Source organism: Ptychodera flava, chromosome 11, assembly GCF_041260155.1.
Source record: "Ptychodera flava strain L36383 chromosome 11, AS_Pfla_20210202, whole genome shotgun sequence".
NCBI classification, from domain to species: Eukaryota; Metazoa; Hemichordata; class Enteropneusta; family Ptychoderidae; genus Ptychodera; species Ptychodera flava.
Window position 1 is genome coordinate 22,217,713 of NC_091938.1, and position 22,941 is coordinate 22,240,653.

General features: G+C 37.9%; 1 protein-coding gene across 5 annotated transcripts in view; it reads right to left on the reverse strand.

Moving 5' to 3' along the window:
• LOC139143827 (low-density lipoprotein receptor-related protein 2-like) overlaps nt 1-22,941 on the reverse strand; it is a 74,637-nt gene that overhangs the window by 32,016 nt on the left and 19,680 nt on the right. For all 5 annotated transcript variants that reach the window (XM_070714402.1, XM_070714401.1, XM_070714406.1 and 2 more), the window contains 6 exons: nt 22,340-22,797; nt 7,286-7,405; nt 6,559-6,681; nt 1,715-1,840; nt 1,306-1,419; nt 734-850 (listed from right to left, as the gene is read on the reverse strand). In XM_070714402.1, coding sequence (XP_070570503.1) covers nt 734-850; nt 1,306-1,419; nt 1,715-1,840; nt 6,559-6,681; nt 7,286-7,405; nt 22,340-22,797 — 1,058 coding nt within the window. The remainder of the gene's footprint in view (nt 1-733; nt 851-1,305; nt 1,420-1,714; nt 1,841-6,558; nt 6,682-7,285; nt 7,406-22,339; nt 22,798-22,941) is intronic.

A 22,941-nucleotide genomic window follows, 5' to 3' on the forward strand; every position in this document is an offset into this window, starting at 1 on the left:
CCGCCAGAAGGACGTTGATATGCAAGTCTCATTACGTAATATCAAGTGTTTCCCTTTTAGATGTCCACAGCAATTGCTGATGATACATCTTTCGCATACTCGTGACCAGCAAAATGAACAATACCACAGTCGGTTTGCATTTGCATTGGACGGCAATGTCAAGCATTGATTTGCATATGACCTTCCGTTTTCATCGTAAACAATTGACATCAATATTTATCTTATTCATATAATATATAATCACTTCTATTTCTGCAGGCAACCATCAAAAACGACCCATCTAAAGGTGGGATGCGCCTTTGGGACAGATATTCGGACTCCCCAATTTTTACAATACTTTTCTGGTGTGCTTTACGAAGCTAGTGGTGTATGTAAAAGAGAAAATTTAATATTCTCCATGTAGAGTTAACACGTGCGATGGCGGCCATTTTGAATTTCAAATGTCAGTAAACATCGGGCTCTTCGTATCTCTGGAGTCAAATTTTGTTCTGATTTTTATTCTTGATTTCGATACCAATTGGTTGAAAGTTTCCTCGAGAAAAGATTGAGCATGAGTTCTAAAGTCTTTCGATTTCGAGGCGTTTTCTACCTTAATACGGCAGTAAACCTGACCACAAACGCAGAAGAAAACGAACCAGTTGTTGCCGGATCTAGTTCCATGAAACAAGGCGCCAAGGAGGTGGTGCTACCGGATAGGGAAATAGTTAGTTATGAATAACTAAATACAGCTTACCGTACGTGCAGTTTGCTTCATCGCTCCAATCCCCGCAGTCGTCATGAAAATCGCACACTTTATTCTGCAGGACGCACTTCTGATTTGAGCAGGTAAACAATCCTGGCATGCAACTATCTGTCAAATGGTGGAGATGTGACTGATAAGTCTGGAGTACAACCCTTTTGATATGATGGCAAATGAAAGTGTCATGAAATAATATCATTATCAGTATTGTGCCATAAAATACACAAAAACCTGTGCATGTAGTCACAAACTTTCGTATTTTACAACCCTCATATATATATATATATATATATATATATATATATATATATATATATATATATATATATATATATATATATATATTTACGTACATTTTTACATACACGGTACCTATTACTCAAGTTTCATGCATTCACGCAATCTTCAGATAGATGAAATATATGATGTATGCAAATTTGTGTGCATATATTGAATATTTCAATTGTAACATTATTGGGCTTTATTTTATCACGATAGACTGCTTATCCAGCGGCTCAACCGTTCCAGCGTCGGGAATTAGGCCTACTAAAATATGCAGTAATTACCGTACGTTATGCATTCCATTTCGTCACTGACGTCCACGCAGTCTGGAATTTTGTCACAAAGCCAGCTGTAGGGAATTCGTTTGTCTCCATCACAGACAAAGCCATGTTTATTCACTGTTTTGAAGTATAGAGCATAGGAAGTTAGCAGCATTATCGTGCAGAAGTCGATATTGCGACATATTGCAGAGTAAAGATAACAGCAAAGGTACTGATCATTCGATGAGCGCATACCTGATTTACATTAAATTTTTGTGTTATTTCAAGTTTGTGATTTGTCATATTTAATCTCGCCCCTGTCAAGTTGGGAAAAGTGGAAGTAATCATACTGACTACATGACAGCTCTTGTGGCATTATACTTCCGGTCCAGAGCGGAAGCGGAAGTAAAACACACACTACAGTCATACTCACTGCAGTTCTCCAGCTTCTCATCTTCGCCATCGTTGCAGTGTTCAATGCCATCGCAATGTTTCTCGATCGGTATACAGTGTCCGTAGTTCCCGCCTGATTTGCACTCGAACTCGACAATGCTACAAACTTCAAAAATAGTCATGTAGTGATGAAGGTGATGTCGAGTCTTGGAAACGATGAAATATTGTTTAATAGTTGAATATCAGAATCATAGCAGTAACACTGCTTACAGCATTTCAGTGTTTTTAAAATGTTTCCTGTCATTTTTTTGCACAAGGTTCTTAAATGTTTTGAAGAGGCTCTTACTGAACTAACACCTACAAATAGTGAACGACAAAACTTCACTGCAATGCTACTTTTTGCTGAATTTATATCTGATACACACAGAACAAAAGATTCATCGTCGCGTCATGCAATATGTTGTACCTGACTCTTGTCGTTCTCCGTGTCTGTCGTGCGTTCAATTTTATATTTTGTTACGTTGGTAATATTTTAAACTTTTGGTCGGTCTTGGTGCTTGCTTTTTAAACCGAATAATCAAGCGTAGATATAAACGCTAATCGACTGACTACATTGTTTAATGTGTTTTATGATATTCTCTGTTTTCTCGTCCCAAGACGGTCAAGTTTTCACGAGCAGCGGCCTTGGGAAATGTATGTTCTGCGGAATCATTCTTGGTCGAGGTCCAAACAATGAGAAAGGATATTGCCATTTTCTCGATAATTTCACGTCGAATGGTTTCAGAAAGTGCGATATTGAGAAAGGAAATAACAACAAAAATGATGTCCCAACCTACTTTTTGAGAGACCAAGCTCTGAGTCACCCCGCACCCCATTATTTTCTGATGGAACATGCCTTTTCACAGATCCACCTTCACCGTCAATCCAAAGGCCTACAAAGTACTGACATATCGTCAGTTTTCTGACCGGAGAACATTATTTTATAGCATACAAATAAAGAAGACGTCAATGATTTGAAAGGAAATGCCAAGCGTATTAATGCTACATTTTAAACACGGCAATGCAGTGTCATTCCAAGTTTCATTATGACATGCAAGGCAGGATTTGATGCTCATCACACTAAGCAGCCGTTTATGAAATGATAATGCAACGAAGCACTGGCATAATATTGTCACTTTCCCAACCTCGAAGCTCGATCACAGACAGAAAGTCCGTCGAATTCTACTTGTCATCTTACGATCGGTGTTATCCGTGAAACTGTGACCAGGATTTGATATTTTGATATGCACTCGATCTAATTACATTAAATATATATATATATATATATATATATATATATATATATATATATATATATATATATATATATATATATATATATATATATATATATATATATATATATATATATATATATATATATTATATATATATATATATATATATATATATGACCTCGTGGGAAACTAAGGTGCTCGATTTCTTCAAGTACAAAGTAATAATATCTATTACTCTAGTTTCATGCATCCTGCAATCTTCAGACAGATGAAGTGAAAGGATTCTTAGCCCCACACTCTCGTTTAAATATTTGGGACGTACCATTCTATTTGAAGGTGGTGTTAAAATTTGATAAATTATATTTTTGGTGGCGACATTTTGAAACAAACTCAGAGCGTGCTTTTAACAGTGTAGATTTGTCAGCATTTTTAATGTGCAACTTTTCTGATATACAAAGATTGCATCGCTTGTTCATGTTAGAGTAGCTCAATGCTTTGTCACGTAAACGTATAAACGAGAGTGTGGGACTAAGAATCCTTTCACTTTATCTTTATATATATATATATATTCAACTCCACCGTCGACAATTTGACACTACAAGAACGCGCCGCGCTTAATGAACTCAAAGATAATGAAAACATAGTTATCACCAAAGCTGACAAAGGAGGAGCTCTGGTTGTACTTAATAAAACAGACTACGATAAAGAATGCCGAAGACAACTGAATGATACGAATTTTTATGAAAGAGAAGATTCAGATGTCACTGTGTCCGTCGTCAAATCATTGAAAGAACACTGTAACATTCTTTATCGTCATGACGTCATTGATGAAGCCACATTCGATGCCTTGTGCAATATCAACGATTCGGAGGAAGCATACTTCTACATTCTACCGAAAATTCATAAGCTGTCACAAGAACAACTTGATAATCATGTTATACCACCGGGTAGACCGATTTGTAGCCATATAAATAGTCCATGTAGACCAGTTGCTCTTTGGTTGGACTTCATCCTAACAGCCATAGAAGCAGATTACTGCAGGGGCGAACTTGTGCAAGATTCCACAGAATTTCTTGCCCATCTTAACCACTTTAACAATACACATGCCCCACTTCCGAGAGATTTACTACTTGTTACCATGGATGTACGCAGTCTCTATACCAACATACCACACCAAGAAGGGCTCGTCGCCATGGAAACTGCTCTACGCCTTCATTCACGATACACCATGACACAAATTGAAGACATTATAAAACTTGTTCAGTTTATCTTGACAAATAACCATTTTTCGTTTAAGGATGGGCATTTTCGTCAAGTTACGGGCACCGCAATGGGGATACCATTTGCTGTCAAGTATGCCAATATCTACATGACTTGGTTTCGTAAGTCATTTCTACTCAGTACATCAGTTCATTCCCTGTGGCACAGAAGATTTGTTGATGACTTAATTGATCTATTTACTATCACCGAAGTCGAATTACAACAATATATACAACATATCAACAGTGTCCATCCTACAATCAAGTTCGATGTTGAATATAGCAAATCTAGCAGAACATTCCTTGATGTAAACATCATACGACACAGGGATAGACTAGAAACTGACCTACACACCAAACCAACAGATTCTGGATCCTACATCTCCCCGACCTCATGTCACCCACCCCACATATTCCGCTCAGTACCGTATAGTGGAGCTATCCGTATCCGCCGGATATGTTCGTTAGATAATTGGATGGAAAATCGACTTGACACATTCGCCAGTAATCTCGTTAAATCTGGATACAAGAGTAAGCACATCGCCCCAATAATTAACAAAGTTCGCGCACTTAATCGCAGAGACTTACTGCAGTATAAAACCAAATCACCAGAAACAAGACTGACATATGTCACCAATTACAATCTATTAGGTCCCGATGTTAAAAAGATAGTCTCCGCTCATCATCATATACTCATGCAGTCAGATACCATGAAGGACGCCATGCCTACAATTCCATTGATTTCGTACAGACGATGTAGAAACCTACGTGATATCCTAGTACACAACAAACAGAAAGTAAGTCATCGATTAAACACGTCCCATCCATGCAACGCTACGCGATGCGTCAATTGCAAATTCATGTTGACCACGGACACCATCACCAGCACTTCTACAGGAGAACACTTCAACATCAGAGGCGAGCTCACCTGCAAGTCATCATGGGTAGTTTATTGCATAATTTGTAGTAAATGTAAACAAATGTACGTCGGACAGACAACTAATATCCTCAAACAGCGTATCAGTGGTCATCGTAGCTGTATCAGAAGACAGCAATACAGTACAAGTCCACTAGTTGCACCCCATTATAATAGTCCTGGACACTCAGAAGATAACTTCACAGTTGTAGCGATCGAAACAAATAACCAACAAAGACCGGTCAACTTAGATGCCAGAGAAACGTTTTGGATCAAGAAACTACGTACTTTGTTCCCCGATGGACTAAACACAGAAACACCTCTAACCGTGTAATTGACACGTTCGAGTTCCAACAATCCCAGTTCAATCTCATTTTATTATTGTTCCTGTCATCTGCTCATAACATTGAACTCCGTTAACACCCTATTGTCCTTTTTTTTTTCACACCTGTACTTTCCCGTTGGCTGTACTTTACCCCTGGATTCTGTTCATCAGTTGGACCTGACGATGCCTTGTGAACAAGGCGAAAGCTTGTCACTGTAAGAACCATAAGTTGTGTTTTGTTGAGACCATCCAAATTCTATGATTTTGTTATATATATATATATATATATATATATATATATATATATATATATATATATATATTATATATATATATATATATATATATATATATATATATAACACGTAATTAGATCGAGTATATATCAAAACATTAAGACAGGGCGTTTCTAAAACACTTTTAAACTTTCAACTATTGTCTTTCCTATCACCCTTCCATAAAGCAAAAGGCCGGCAAAGATTTGAAGTATTGTTTATTAAATTAAGTTAAGGTCTTTAGATGTCCTCCTCCGGTACGCAATCATTCCGAAAAGGGTAAATGGGATGCTGACCGAGTAGGTATAACGCAAAATGATGTTATGGTTTGTAAAAAATAATGTAAAATCGAAGGCTTGCATTGTGTTATATTTCATAATATTTTCTGTTACCAGAGAACAAACTCTGAACCTTCTTTCTCTTTTTTTTTCTTGTACAATCTTTGACTCACTTTTCTTACCGGCACTCGTGAAATTTTCAAGAAAATGACAATATTACCGCAGTTTTTTCCCACTTCTACATGCAAGTCAAAAGTACATTATGCGTGCAACATTCACCATCTAAGATCATCAAGTAACGATCGTCTCCTCTAAATAAATCGAGACACTTCATCGCTGTTGTTCCACACAAGGCTTGAACAATTAAAGACGTGCAAAATTTTCCATCGCAGACGACAGTTTTGCTTCTAGAGCACGTTATCTGCTGCTCCGTGATAACAGTGTTGGAACTTATGACTGTGTAGGTACATTCGAGACAAAGTGAGAATGCATGAGCGACCGAGTGTAGACCAATCACTTAGTGCATCGATGATTTCGATGAAACAAATACTTACCACAGGATTTCTCATCAGATCCATCGTAACAATCCGGGTGGCCATCACACATTCTTGTTTCGTCTAAGCACAGACCAAAGGGACTTCCCTGTTCACACTTGAATTGGTTACTGGCGCAGTCACCTTTGACATATGCAAATGAAACTATTAACATGTTGAAATTGAATTCCCTTTTCACAGGCTATAATAGTGTGCCTTCCCAGATTGTCATGATGATTGAATGTGTCAACTCAAATCAAAATATTAATATAGAAGTGCGTGCCGCTCAACAAGAGCTGTTTTGACAATCGGAATACTGACTATTTCACCGTACTCTACAGAGTGGATCAAGAAACTATAGTTGTTGCATGGAATACTCACCCAAGTAAAAAGATTTGAAAAAGATTACATTACAGGTTTGTTTACGATACCTTACAGTATAGTGAACAAAAAATATTTGGAAAATTTGATCATTTAACAAAACTTTGTATCGCAATTTCGACATTCCTTGGGATACATGGATGGATAGATAGCATGGTAGAATGTAATAGATATATAGAAGATCATGAAGCTACCAAAAGATGAGAAGATAGACAGAAACTTTAGGATATGCAGTGAGACAAATAGAAAGTTGGATAGATAGAGACCCAAGTAGATAGATAGATAGATAGATAGATAGATAGATAGATAGATAGATAGATAGATAGATAGATAGATAGATAGGTACAATAAAGCCTTTCTTCCTCACCGTACGTGCAGTCGTCTTCATCACTACCATCGAGACACTGTGCAGCGCCATCACACACGAGATATGATTTCAGACACGTTATACCGTTGCTGCATATGAAATCGCCTTCCAAACAGGGCGCTGTCATGAAATCGAAATGGGAGTCTATGATTAGCACCTAACTGTCGAATGTCCTTGTTTAATTGTGCTAAAATTTGTATGCAGAACATTTAACAATATGTATTTGTAACCTGTAAGGAATACCGCTTTGATAAAATTTGCCGATCGATCGATCGGGAAATGCAAGGCATGATGGGATCAAGCATTTTTGCGGAATGTTCCTAGTTGCATGAAGTCGTTTGGATATGCATCCCTAAGAGGTTTCATTTTGCATCTTTTGTTCAGCACGTATTCTGTGTAATGTCGTTGTGTATATATTAAGCATACCACAAGATAATTTGCATTATCCGTAGGAAAGAATTAAGCCTAGAAAATCTGGTCGTGTTCCTATGCGGATATGGTTAAGTTGCAGCAGAACATGGCAAATTGATCGCGATTGGAACATTCAACAATTGTTCTGGTTTCCGATATCATAACATTCCATGCTGAAGAAAACTATTGATTTTGAAATTGTCATCTGTGACTGTCAAGCAGCCAAATTATGCCACGAGTGCTTCATATCAACTCTGAATATGTTGTCACCGCAAATAACTATCTGACAATGTACCATTTCTCCACCAATGATACATTTTCATTTCATAGCTGGAAATTAAATATTTGCATACTATTTAACCCCCTTTCAAACAGCATACATCGCCGTCTTTACATTTCTAATGCACGACCAGCTGAACTGCCCAGCACCTGTTGACTTAGCTAAGCTGAGTGGTATGACATAAAGATTACTGAGCTGAGTGGCACGACTATAAGATCACTAAGCTGAGTGGCATGAAGATTGCATAGAATTCAACCCATTTGGATGATTTTTACTTGAGGGCCGAGCAACCTGTTTCCCTCCGGCGAAAAAGTATTCATAGCGTAATGCAGAGGTTTACGTTGCCGCAGGATTAGACGGACATTCGTCAGCTTTAACTTTACCACAGACTTCGCATACGTTTTCAAAATTATAAATACAAGACCTACCAACATCAGGGCTTCTTGAACGGGTACTCATTAATATCATATGGGCTCATACATCGTACATGCAATTAATGGACAGTACCTTACCTGTGAAATATTGTTTAATTATTTTTGTGTTTCAGCCCCTCTTTCTTTCTCAAAAAGTATGTGATTAGTCAAGTATCAGTGCTGCAAAAACAATGCAATTAGTGTAATTGTATTAGTGCAATTAGTGCAATTAGTGTAAAAAAATTGTGTTATTGATATTTATTGAAGTTTATTGATAATTCGGTTTTGACCACTTCACTTCACATATGCACTCGCTGTCTGTCGATCGTGTATATATTTCGTGAACTGGTCAAAATCTCGTGATATACCGTCGTTGGATGTGCTTTATTGCTTAATTATATCATACCAGTATATTAATGGCGCAAATACCGCAAACTGATCACTAAAGATGTGTAAATAACCATGTTATTATCGCAATATAGCATGGTTGGAACACTCACAAGCTCTCAGCAGAGAAATATTCCCTTTTGACGTTTCACGCCAGAATTTCAATTTAATATTATGATATAATAGTACCTCAGCAGGGGGTATATCACTCGATTTTGACCACTTCGATCCACGTACGAGCGCGCTATTTTTCCCCGCACATAAGCTTATGTCGTGAACTGGTCAAAATCTCACGATATACACTCGTTGGGTGTGGTTTGTTGCTTAAATAAATGCTAGTCTGGATGCATGTTTGCATTATGCACACAATGTTTACTATTCCCGCTATAATTCACATTGTCTTATATATGAACGCGAATATTGGCTTCTTTTTTTTCAAAACTCTGCATGGCTGCAAAAATGTTCCTAGCATTCTGTTCTTTTAAGATTTATATTTTATTTATGATTATACCCCCTTCCGAGATCTGATGGTTGACCCCTTAACGACCTCTTAGCTCTACTCAAACTTTTTGTGATGGCAATTATTTTCCTAGCGAGGTTGACGTTACCCTGTGTCTCTGCAACCGCAAGACACTTTGTGTGGAAAGCTTAACAGGGGCAAAATGTGTGTACATGCACTGCTCTCTTGACCAAACTCTATCGGTTATCATGCACCTGTATATGGATGGACTGGACTGAAAATTGCTTTTTATCGCAAATTACCATCACGTTGCTTGCTGAGGTTCAAGCCATCACCAGTGCCTTACAGAAGAATACCAGAATAGTTGAGAAAATCGTTTCATTTAAAATGCACCAATGTATTGATGATATTTACACATCACATTCACAAATTTAAAAGGTCAGAATTAACGGGATAAGTACAATGTCAGCACAACAATAACAGCAACAACAAAGCATGTATTTACTGACCACATTTTGCCTGGTACAAAGAACAAGACCTGACATATTGTAGCTAATTTTTTATTCATTAACACACCATCATCAAAAACAAACATGGCCGTCTAGCAGCCATATCGGATGGTATTGCTAAAATAATTTGTTTCCAAGTGTTATTTACAGTGTCTTGTTCTTGTGCCAAGTTTGAAAGACATTGGTCAAACCTGTCTGAGTTTTGGCTGCGGACATTAAATACAGGAAACAAAATGGCGTCATGCGGCCGTATTAGATCATATAACATAATAAATCTACGTGCATATGTATGAAATAGAGAGTAATTCTTGTACCAAATTTGAAAGAAATTGCTCCTAGCCTCTCTGAGAAATTGTGTAAACGGACGAACAGACGCACGTACACAACCAAATCTATTAGTTCCCCGGTCTTTGTCCTTGGGGTCAAAATCAGAACAAAGTGGCTGCATGGCGGCCGTATTGGATCCTACCGTTAAGACATTTGACATGCACATACTAGTCAAAGAGTTAGTTATTGTGCCAAAGTCTGTCTAGGCATGTTTTATGATTGGATCTGGATATGAAAAAAACGTACATAATAAACGGTAAAACTGTAATGCAGGATTTTCTATAATATGAACAGAAATGAATTCAATTTGGTTCGTTATTGGTTCTTTATTGTATATTGAAATAATCATATGCAACAAATATACAAACACGCACAAACAAGCAAACAAGGAGGCAGAGTTCCCTGTATCTGAAATAACCTTTGATGTAGTTTCAATTACATGTTAATATTCTGCTTCTAAAATATAATGTCTTCGTTGCTTTTTTCTGAAATAATGTCAAAATGCAGTCTTGGACACATTACATATCATGTATATGCACATAGCTCCAATGATAGATCCAATCATGTTGTTGGCAACATTTTAAGTCCTGACCAGCACTCATTTTTCAGCAAAAATATTACTTATTAGGCTACAATTGTGAGTCATTGAGGGTCAGTTAACAGCCATAAACCTTATACACATGATATTTAATGTGTCCAACACTCTGCATGTGTCCAACACTCAGCATTTTAACATTACCATTGTATTTTAGAAGCAGATGAATAATAACATGCACTGGAAGCCACATCAAAGGTTACGGCTGTTGCCACAGGGAACTCTGTCTCATTCTTTGTTTGTTTGTTTGCTTATGCGTGTTTGTTTGTTTGTTTGTTATGTATGGTTATTTCCATTTGCAATAAAGAACCAATAAAGACTCATTAAAAAGGGTGAGTATTCAGAGAAAGAGAGAGAGTTATGGACATACATGAGTGCTACTCCTCATGTGGATTGTATTAGAAACTGTTTAAAGTATCATTAATTGACTATATTTGTAAACAAACAAACAAACAAACAAAACAAACATCATTCTTTATTGATAATAAATGAATACAAATACAACTCTTTATTAGTTCTTTATCGTATATGGAAATAATCATATATAAGAAATAAACGAATGCATAAACAAACAAACAAGAGAGCAGAGTTCCCTGTGCTGTTACGTTCAGCCAATGTATGCAAGGGATCAGGCTCTTGAAGCTTCTTGCAGGTTTAATTTTTACTATTTTTATTACGTACCCCTCCTAAGCTCTATAGCTCTACCAGACTATCGCTAAGTGAGACCCTAGCCATGGTTGGTCGCATCAAACAGTGAAGGAGAACGTATAAGAAAACACCATAGGAAACATTTTTACCAAATCAACGCCGCAGTGTGCAGACGATTTCGTTGGGTACACATTCAGTGCATCTGCAAAATGACGATAAGCGAACGACCTTGAAATTAAAAGACATAAAACTTTGCTCAAACTTTCCTCATGGAAGCTTAAAACTATACACTTTCGAAATCAAGAGTAAAAATTAGGGGTCATCGTGCAAAATTTAGCATTAGAGAGGCAAATTACCGAAAAATTACTTATATTTTATAAATAAAAATGGCCGCCATACCCGTGTTAACTGTATGGGGTAAATTAATTTTCGATTTTCAAAAAAAACATAAGGGGTGAAGACTTCACTTACTTCTCTAACTTCAAATTAAACCACCCCCACAAGCGGTAGACCAAAAACGAATTGTAAAAACGTGAGAGTGGGAATATCTGTTCGACAGGCGCATTCTACTTTAACCCTTTCACCACCATGGTTTGTCCCAAATCCATTGTTTTCTATGGTAAAGTTGGACCTGTATACAGGGAACTGGGGTTGAAAGATTTAAAGCCCACAGCCTCTTTCTCTTGTAGTGCAATTCTCCATTTCATTTACTATACTAGTAAATTATGCCATGGAGGCGTTACACAGGATGTCGATATCGTCGACTCAATGTCTGGACAACGTGCGGACCTTTTTGTAACTTCGGGCAGGCGTGGGCGTTGGATCAGTTACATCATGATATTTGATTACTTTTCCATCCTTACATCTAAATCACAGGCGAATCAGACATATCTGAATTATCACCATGTAGGTCAGTCACTGTCAGTTTGTAATCCACTATTCATAGTGAACAGACACCCTAACCAATATACCCGTTTACTCTATGGTGGGAAGTCCTGTGACTGCGCATGTCCAAAGAAGATTCTGAACAACATCTGGTTCGCCTTACAGAAATGGACCAGCATGATTGAAAGCATTATTAATTTGAAATGCGCAAATTTATCGATGATATTTACACATCACATTCACAAATTTATAAGGTCAGAAGCAACAGGGTGATGATCACAATGGAAGGGTGTGATATGATCACGAACAATGCCTCACTCGCCCGTGTCCACATCCATTCTATTACTGAGGAACATGCCCACTGCCATCATGGTTTAATAGCATGATGAATCACGCGTAAAAGACCAGACTTTTTTTTCATCAGCTTATCTGTGAATAATGTGATTAACTAAACACAACTTTTAAGGGAAGACTGGGATTAAAATCAAATAAACGTTCACTGTCAGCCTGCTCCCTGGCCGAAGATCTATGCCTTTACTGTAAGCTGCAATTTCTTTTTTTAATCTGTTCATCTGTTTTCGCCAAATTAAACAGCGTGTACTGGCACAGATGACGAGAAAGTAGGCGAAAGTGGAACGACTGACTGACGATTAATAGTGCTTAGCACTTGATGCAGAGATATTCCTGCTTGTCTGAAAATAAGATAATTGATGCTTGAGGCGATTACATGGGTATGAGTTCATAATCATCGCTTGCGGTCCCGGACTGCGTCGAGACTGAGATAACACTGCATTATATCATGCTCTTGGAAAAGAGAATGACCAACCAGCTAAGATGTAAACCTAAATTAGACTTTATCCTGTCTAAACATATCTCGTAAACTGCCATTTATTCATTCCAAGCACCATGTTGACTTGTTAACCGCACAGAGAGTTATAGGTAATCGTACTAAATGGATTTACTTATCAATTGGATAAATAGAGCATCCTGTCCAATTAATGTCAAAATAACGTCTTCTCATTTTACAAGTCTCTTCTCAAATTCCACCCTACGACTTTCAGTTCGGCTACACTTTGCGTATTAACTTTCTACATGTATTTTCAAATTTACTGTTCTTATTCTATTTCTAAGGGGCACACCATCCAGCCAATTTTAAGAAATTGCTAGCAGAGGAGATTTCACAAATACATATGATTTGTTGAACAATTATAAAGGAATTGTTGAAAGAAAAATAGGAGTTTGTGGCAGGCCTCCCTCTAAATCTCGAACAATTTCCTCTCCCACGCAGCATTTCCGTTCTTCCTACCTCACCAGAAATTCTTGCCGCCTCCCCATTCCTCTCTGTAACCTCACAACGGCCATTTTACTCGAGTCTCCCACTCAATATCGGTGAACTGCGGAAAACAAATGGACAATACTTTCCTGGCCGCTCTATTAGGCCTGTTTTGAGTTGCCCGCAGAGCGAATAAAGGGTTTCCCGCCCATCGGCGAGGAAATATCGTCTGCTTGCCAATTTCCCGCCAAAAATATCCACCTGTCTGTCAAGCGAGCTCTTAGACCGCTTTTTGAACGAACGTCACACTTGACTGCTGCCCGCAACACATACTTGCCAATTCTTACCAATTACTATTGCATTTAAAAGTAAATTGCTTTTTTATTCTTCAAATCGACATCGAGGTATATGATTTTACACGCGCGTATTGCGACGCTGTTGTATGTAGAGCGAATAGATGCATTATTGCAGACAGTCAGCATTGTAACACACCTCATCCGCAGTCTGTATTCTAATTCGCCAGTTGATAGTCACGTGGGATGCATTCTTTTTGTGCTGATCAACGTAAACGACGTCATCAGGCATCATTTGTTGGAACTGTTGCCTGCCAGGCATCAGTTCCGAAAAATGATGCCCGCTGACGTCAAAAACGACACTGACGCGTGCGCGGACCGGAATGTAAACAAAGATGTCGTCTGCGGCCGATTGAAACGATAGTCGAGAATTTTTTTGGTTTATCCTACTTTCTGAAGAAGAATTGAATGCTTTGGTTTCCATCAAGGAATCGAAACGGACGAAAACTATAATCAAAGGTGCATTGAACGTTTTGCAGAAGTATTGCGATCCTGTTAGGAAAAACGTTTTCTTACTGAACCACTCCAACATATTACATCATAGGCCTACATGAGACAAGTTTTGTGTATAGTACGTTCTTATCATGGCTACGGATGAGATGTGTTATAAAACACATATTGACTGGCCATGAGGGCAACAGCATACGTCTTTAACCCTTTGGCCTGTGAGTAACCCCCCAAAATAGACTGTTTCCCTCGGCCTACGGCCTCGGGAAACAGTCTGTTTTTGGGGGTGACTCACAGTCCCTCGGGGTACAGACGTATGCTGTTGCCCTCATGGTCAGTCAATATGTGTATATTGCTGACCGATTTTTAATGTTTAGTAGAACCAAATAACAAAGAAGGACTATAGCTGTAACTTTGGAATAATACTTTCATTCTTTTTGTTAGAAAGCACGTATTATTTCGTATTCATCTTCTTAGTATATGTTACGTAAAACAACTCATAAAGCATTTAGTGTATTATAATATGCAAAGTTATTAACGAAGCATTCTGATCCAGACTTCAATTCTTTTGTCAACTGAACAGACAGCATGTGTTGACAAGTTAACAGTTGACAAAACGACATAGATTAGGAAGGAAAACAAAAACAATCGTTGGAACTGCGCCTGTGCGAGTTTCTTGTTCACAAACAATGTATTTCGTGCATAGATGCACCTCATCATCATAGCTGCAACATTTAAATTATACGATGTAGATTATGACAGACATGTTTTAACTTTCATCCATCACCATCGTGTCTTGGATACAGTGTTTACATTTTCGTATGGGTCCCATACGACCTTTGAGCGCAGTTCCGACGAATTTATACCTTTAAATAAACAGTAAAATGCTCGTAAACAGCTCGTTAAAATGCGACAGTAATGGAGCTGTAATTTCTTTCTTTTGCTGCAACTATCATGGCCATCAGATAGTTTTTCCCCGAAAGGGTTTGCACGTGATATCGGCATCTTTCATCAGAAGTGTCGCGCTGTCAAATTATTTTTTAATGTGTTTGCGAAAAGGTATTAATTTACACAATAATGAGAATTAGTCACACGTTTAATGTGAATCTGACAGTCGTTGTAATTACAACGAAACAGGTTTTACTCGGAAACAAGTTATTTTAAAATTGTAAACAGCATTTTACAACTTTATAATGTTCAATCATGGGAAGTTTATTGTCAAATTTATCTCCTGCTAGAGGCACTGAGTATTAATGTCGATCATACATGCACAAAATATATTTATTACTTTCCATAACTGTCATTAACTATCATTTATGCCGACTTTTTATGAGAATCTATACGCGATGACGTCAGCACATATGATATTCACGTACACATCACAAGGTGAAGGTCAAGGAACGCTAGTCGACGAATATTGCCAAATAACGCAGGCACCGCGAGTGACTGAATTCGGTTATACTCTCGGCACCCCAGGTCTGCATTTGTTTTCAGGGCGGTGAAGACGTACGTCACCGTTTTGTCCGTGACAGTGGCCAAGCATGTTGAACTGAACATTGAAAAACGACTGATTTTGCAAAAAAAGCAATATTATTGTTGACAGTTGAATCGCAGCCAGGACTAAACTGAACTTATCAATAGTAACACTGAAAATTACAAGCACACTGCCTTTGATGACAAGCCGAACTCCAGGCGTTTTGATTTGATATCGAGAATTACAACAAACGGTATTTTCAGAAGAGAAAAAAAACACTTGAAAGTACATCACTTACAGAGCACAGTCCCTCCACAATGGAGCTATAAATTGGCGGCTTTTATTGTGACGTCGCTACTGCAGATTGCAGCATTTCCTTTTGTAGGTTGAAATATGGAAGTCTTGTTTGAAAGTTTCCGTCGAATTTTCGTATGTGCGTTGGCGCGTGTTTTGGCGGGAAATGGCTTAGTAGTATTGGGACTTGACCCACTTGTTTTTTCGTGTTTGTCCAATACGGTTTAAGGTAGAATGCGCCTTGGGGACAGATAGTCGAACCCTCAAACATTTACGATATTTGCTTGGCCTACCACTTGTCAGTGATCATTCTGAAGTTATGGGGTAAATACAATTTTCATCGGCTTACCTCCGTGAAAACCAGGAATTTTACTTTCCCAAATAGAGATGATACATGGTTGGCGGCCATTTTGAATTTCAAATATCGGTAAATATTGAGTGGTTTGTTTCTCCAGTGCCAAAATTTGTATGGTGACCCTCGTTTTTTTATTCTTGATTTAAAAAGGGAATGGTTGAAAGTTTGCTTAAGGAAAGTTTGAGCGAAAGTTTAAGTCTTTCAATTTCAAGGCGCGAACTACCGTAAGAGGCAGGCGGAAGGTTTTTTTTTTTAAAGGTGGGCCACCTCCGACTGTACCATATCGGACATCGACCAGTTTTACACGGCCTGCATCAGACCTGTCGCTAATTAACGAACCGTTCAGCGGTACGGAAAAAATCTTCAATTCAAAGTGAAAGATTCATATGACTTTAGGGCCCATTAATGATAATCATATTTCCTGATAAATCATACATTACATATTTTCCGTGATGCTCCGCTGGAGACGAATACGCCTCATTGTGTATTTGTAGCAATCGGACACGTGTAACAACCTGCAACTTTAACGCGCTATAAATAAATCGTCTATTCCTCTAACGAGAAGTCGAACTGCAAGGTGCATTTGCAAAAACAGAGCGAAGCTAATGCCAAACAAATGTAGCATGAGTAATCAAAATTTTGACATCTCTCTACAACCAATATATGGTAAATACATTTTCGAAGATATAAAGCGTTATTCTATGAGTTTATGTCAGAACTTTGTCACGCAAAGGCACAAAAGTTTTTCGAAACATATTCGGGCTTGATCAGTGTTTCGTACGCATGAAATTAAGTTAGATTATTCAAACCATATTGATCTGCTTAAATATATATTTATCTATCTAACAATTGGAACTAATTTGGGATAATTGGATGGTGAAGTAAGGTCGTTTTAATCTGCAAATGTAAGCTCATCGGCTTTTCTTTTTAAGTTACACACTCGCTTTTATGAGTAATTTGTAATATTACAACATTCAGCTATATGGCACCAAACACTTTTGAGAAATTTAAAAAACATGAAGATCCAATTATCCCAAATTAGTTCCAATCGTGTTATCTTTTCTTTTTGAGTTTGTCATTTGTATTTCAGTCAGTTGGATTGTCCCTTTTCCTTAAAATATTACAAAATATGAGCCAGTCTCTCCTTGATTGAGGTATCACCATGGTAACTCATTTCGCAGACTAATTTGTCTGTACTTCAGGTCCACTCACATTTTTGTATTTACTCAAAGGCACTGTACGTATTTACCTGTGAGCTATGGCGTTTGCTGACGCCGAGCTCGCCTGTGCCTGCATGGGTTTATCAAACAATTCCTCAGTATTAGCCGGGACTCAGGCGATTCAAAAGATACTGCAAGCAACCCTTGGCCTGCATGAATAGCACAGACGGAATAGGCGAGGATTAAACTTCGCATTTGAGCAACCGTAAATCCGTGCATTGGGGGGATTGTAATTCATAAATATTGATCGCCAATATGCACAGATTTCATTTTCTTCATCGATATTCCAATGCTGACTGCTATTGTCGACGTTTCTACGCGTGATAAAGCATGCATTGGGTAATTATTTGAGCGCTTTCCATAGCTTTACGTGGGAAGGATTATAGAGCATATACAATACATGTACAGTGAATATCAAAACTCAAAAAGCTGCCTCAGTATCGACGAAAAAGCCCATCTAACTATTCGTTTCGTATATTTGTTCGCATTTGAACTGTTCTGCACGGAAAAGCTACTTCGTCTTTGATATAAAATTCATTCCGGCACAATTGGCATATATCACCCCGAAAGGTATATCCCTCAATCATTTCGTTGACGTCATTCATTGCAAACTACGAATATCATTAATTAATCACATCTATGTGCCTCTGGGGTTCCGTTTCTATCACTACTATCGTCAAAAAGTCAATGCACGGGTCGAAAGCGACGAACTTGATACAGCCGCTAGGCTGGTCGTAAATGTCCAAGACAGTGTAAATAAGAAAAGATGGTCCATGCGCAAAGCAAAATGTTTAACGTTCTACCCCTTCTTTCTCGCATCAAATATGTCTTCTTTTATTCAATTTAAATATCGAACTGTGACGTTTTGCCCTCTCGACATAATTATCCTCAAAACCCAGCGAGAGGGCATAAGGTCGTTTGATACCAGCTTTCGACTAAATTTGTTTTTTTTTTCAAAAGCGTTAGATGTTGAAAGTTTTGAAAAGTAGGGCAACAAATCTTTCTTTAAACATTTAAATAAAATAAAGAAAGAAAGAAATAAAAAATAATAAATAAATAAATAAATAAACATATAATGAATACATAAATTATCTCACGAAAGACTCAAGAATTAACATACCCGTTCAGACCATAGTCCGCCTTTACCGCCTATATATGCTTCGACACTGTTGAATTTTCATATGGTGAAATTCGATCCCATTACTTTACCACCCACAAACATCAAAATGAAATTCTCTTCAATACGTTTTCAAATTAACGACTTGTTTGCGATATAATTTTGCAATATCAGTCACTAGGGCGTAATATATTGGTGCTTGCCTGCTCGATAGGGTCAAGAGAAGCTATTTCGTGTATCAATATTTCAATATTATTTATTTTAAGAGCGAATTAAATTGCGCTATCGAATTTCTTGACGCAGGCACTGTCAACAAGCTATCGCGGCCATTTGTCTGGCGGCTGGATAAGAATTAATTTCATTAAATTTTGAAGTTTCAGCGTCTCTCTTCATGAATGTTATTTCATCGTGCCCTGCTTTCTCAAAACGTGTCACCTTGCCCTGAAAAGATACATATTGTGTGAGGTTTTAGTTTGAAAAGTCAGCTTTAGTTTGCTCTTCTATGTTTGATCGATAAACTGATTACATCGCATTCTGATGGCTCTGGAAAATTCAGTTATGAATAATCCGGATGTTGCTGTCGCTTGTCAGTAGGGTGCATTCAAGAATATAGCAATGTTATCTTGGACACTCGGATGAGTGACATCCGTATCCAGGTCATCGGAACAGATTTGCCGCCAGCGACCATGCTGTAGGTGTTTGCAAAGGGTAGTGGTACAAAACGCGATAACAGACGGACGGGCACCGCACGCTGCATTGGTAATTGTCAAATAGTGAATTGCACAGCCGTTACCTGTATCAACGGAGAGAATGGGATAGATGCAAACTCTGTGCGCAACGGCGATCAATCGTTGCTTCGTAAATTTACATAACCTGTTGGTTGCCATGGTAATATACCGGTTTCACCTGACGGACAGTGTAGAGGGTTTGCAGACGCTATTTTTTTATTTTAAATGCCGACCTAATTGCCCTATCCGCTAAGGTAACACGGATTGACGTATTTGAATTGTTCGATATATTATCCAATTTCAGAAAAACGTTAATAGCCTAGCTTTTGAAAGAAAATGACATATGCTTCCCGTTTGTAAAAAAATCACAAAGCAGACTTCAGAACTCTGACAGCAGCGAGCATGTACGTCTGTCTGGCGTTGTATTATTTGACGGTTTCTCAGACTATTATCTGCTTTTACACATATCTATTTGCAAATCATTTCATTGTAGTTCGGAATGATCTAATTTGCTATATTCATGATGTAGGGAGTCTTTTCGCTTCACAGATCATCAGAGAGTGGTAGACTTAACTGTTTGCATATCAAACAGGGATGTAATATTTACAAACATATTTAATCCTCCTATACTGCCATCCTCCCTCACTCCTCTCTCTGACCTCCCCTTTCTTTCCACATAAACATGTATTGCCATTTAACGCATATTTCACCACAAGGTCGAGCAGAGGTTCATGTGCTTAAGTGTGGTTATTGTTGAGCAAACACGTGCCACTTCTTGCCCGATACATCATGATTCGTCATCGTTAATACACAGGTGGCGTTTACTATCGATGGTCAGAAAATGTAACCCTTTGAGTGCTGTAAATTTTCCAACCAAAATTTTAGTGTAAAATTGTACCAACTTTTTAAAATTTCTCTGTAATTTTTTGGACAATTTTGGACTAGATGGACATCACTTTTCATTGGCTACAATTTTTGATCAAAATTTTTGAAAAAATCGGAAAAAAATTTGTGCGGGTTACATTTTATACAGGAGACAAAAGTTGACTTTGGCACTCAAATGGTTAAAAGAAATTCGATGCTACAGCGAATTTCCCTTGTAGCCGTCTTTATTGAAATTACTTGAATAGAGCAAGGCAATGGTGGTGTCGAGAGGATAGGAGTATAAGTAAGCGCCGTAACTGTCACCCATTTGACGAACATAATGACTTTAATATGTCTTCTATTCGTTGATTCCATTAAAAATATTTTCCGTATCGCAACAAAACAAAACAAAACAATAGTAATATCACTCTTGAAAAAACATAAACAATCACGTGGTTGCAAGTGAAAATCGACAAATCCTTTGTGTTCTACGTCAGGCTTCAGGGTAACTAAATCAATGTTATCAGTTATCTATTTATGGGGATGACATCAAAATGTAAACTTTATTTTTTTCCACTGGTAGATACGATTAACATGATGTCAATGCAAATCATGAAAGACACACGTCAAGCTTACTGTTTGACCAACAAATTCCGCGCATGTGCATATTGCTGAAACCCATATAATAGGGTAATGGCTAGCCAAGTGCGTTTTCAAGTCAGTGACCTTTGAATGAATTCAGACACTGTCATGTTTGTAACAATTAAGATTCTTATGCTTTCATTACTTTTCCATTTCTAAAGATATCCGATCCAGACCAATGAATATTTAGGGTCTAGTAATTGCTAGACATTGTTTTTTCCACGCCTGTCTTCAATTCATAGCAAACAGTACGCATCCACGGAAGCAATTCAGACATTAATATTAAAAGCATGTTCAACTTCTGATAGGAACGTAACTGTTTCCGTTATGTAGCAATTGAACAATATTTCTATGCGCAGTCTCAAAACATGGGAAATTCCCGTCCTCTCAATCTCTCTAAAAAACCTCAAAATTAATGTAAACTTTCAGGTTACAATTTACAGGGAATGCAATATTACAAAAAACTCGCGTTGGGATAATACTGGCGGTCATTTATACTTCATTAATCATCATTTAGTTATAAAAAAAAAATAAAATCAAAAATTCGAGTGAGGACGTTCACTGGCCATGATGAGTTATCAACTGCCGCGCGCAAGACAATGTACTGTAGTAGCTGCATGTAAATTTTCGTTATATTTTCACTATTTTTGTTTGTAATTTCAATCAAATTTGTTTGTTCTTCTCCCCAAAACATGCTGAGATACACAGTATTCAGCTCGTCAACTCAGCCTGTACATGCGTAGACTGCATTGTTACTGCTGACAAGTGAATTGTGCTCCGGACCAGAATTAAAATGTAAACAACGGCAGGGCATTTCTGACAAGTAGACGCCGTGTTTGCAATCCATAAATAGTATTTGCAATCTTCATATTATTTTTTTAAGTGAAAGAGTAGAACGAGAACTTGCAACTGACATATAAACAAATCCAATTAAAAAATCATCAAAAGTTACATTTTCTGGCACTTTAAACTTCCCTTTTTCTCTGATATTATTAGTCAATAAACTAGAGTAAAAATTATATATTCATTTATGGCATTTAGCAAAAATAAAACATAGTCGCGCGTATGGAAAAGTGTTTGTCGACATCGAAGCTGGGCGTTTCCTATCGAAGACGCTTTGATCTTCAATGTCACTTAGTTTAAGTTTAAGTTTTCTAGGGTTTTGGTTGTTTATATCTGCCTTTACTCATAAAAAAAGCATATGTACTAAGAATGTTATCCCTTAGTCCTAAAACAGTCTAACCTATCCTGATTTCGTTGCTTGTGAAATACTTGTTGAACTGAATTCCGAGTCCTCCAGGTCACGGAGGCCTATATTCTATACAAAGTGGACATTAACGTTTAAAAGGCATTCAATGTTCGATTAACTTACCGTAATACGGCAGGATCTCCGTGCCCTCCACGGCTTTGGTCAGTTCGTTGTGCACGCTGTTTCGCACGGCTGAGTTTCGCAACATGTTCGTGTTGCAGACCGTAACTGAGGGGAAATCCAACGAGTCCTTGGACACTACCTTCATATGCACAGTCACGGGTCGTTCTCTGTAGTACAGGTCGACCAAAATGATAAACTGCCTCGCGAATGCTCCCGCAGCGATCAGAAACAACGTGGACCAAATCAGACGACCGAGAGTCGATTTAGCCCCTGCGATGCGGGGAATCCCGTGAGCCGTTGTCTCCAAGCCAAATTTCCTCACAATGCTGCCGAAGGATTTAGCGTTTTTACTTTTATCCAAGTCCTTGCTGTCGTCTCCAGTTTTCCCGGGAGCACGTTCTGGATCTTGATAACCCCAGTACTTTTCATCTTGAGCATGTGCTAAGTTGTTGTCGACCCTGTAATTTAGTCAGATTTATTAGGCACGATGGTGAGAAAACACCGTCATTTGATGGAATAAAGTGTATGAGAATATATATTGCGAAAATAAACGGATGTTTTTATTAAATATTACAATAAGGTGTAATATAGACGTGATGAAA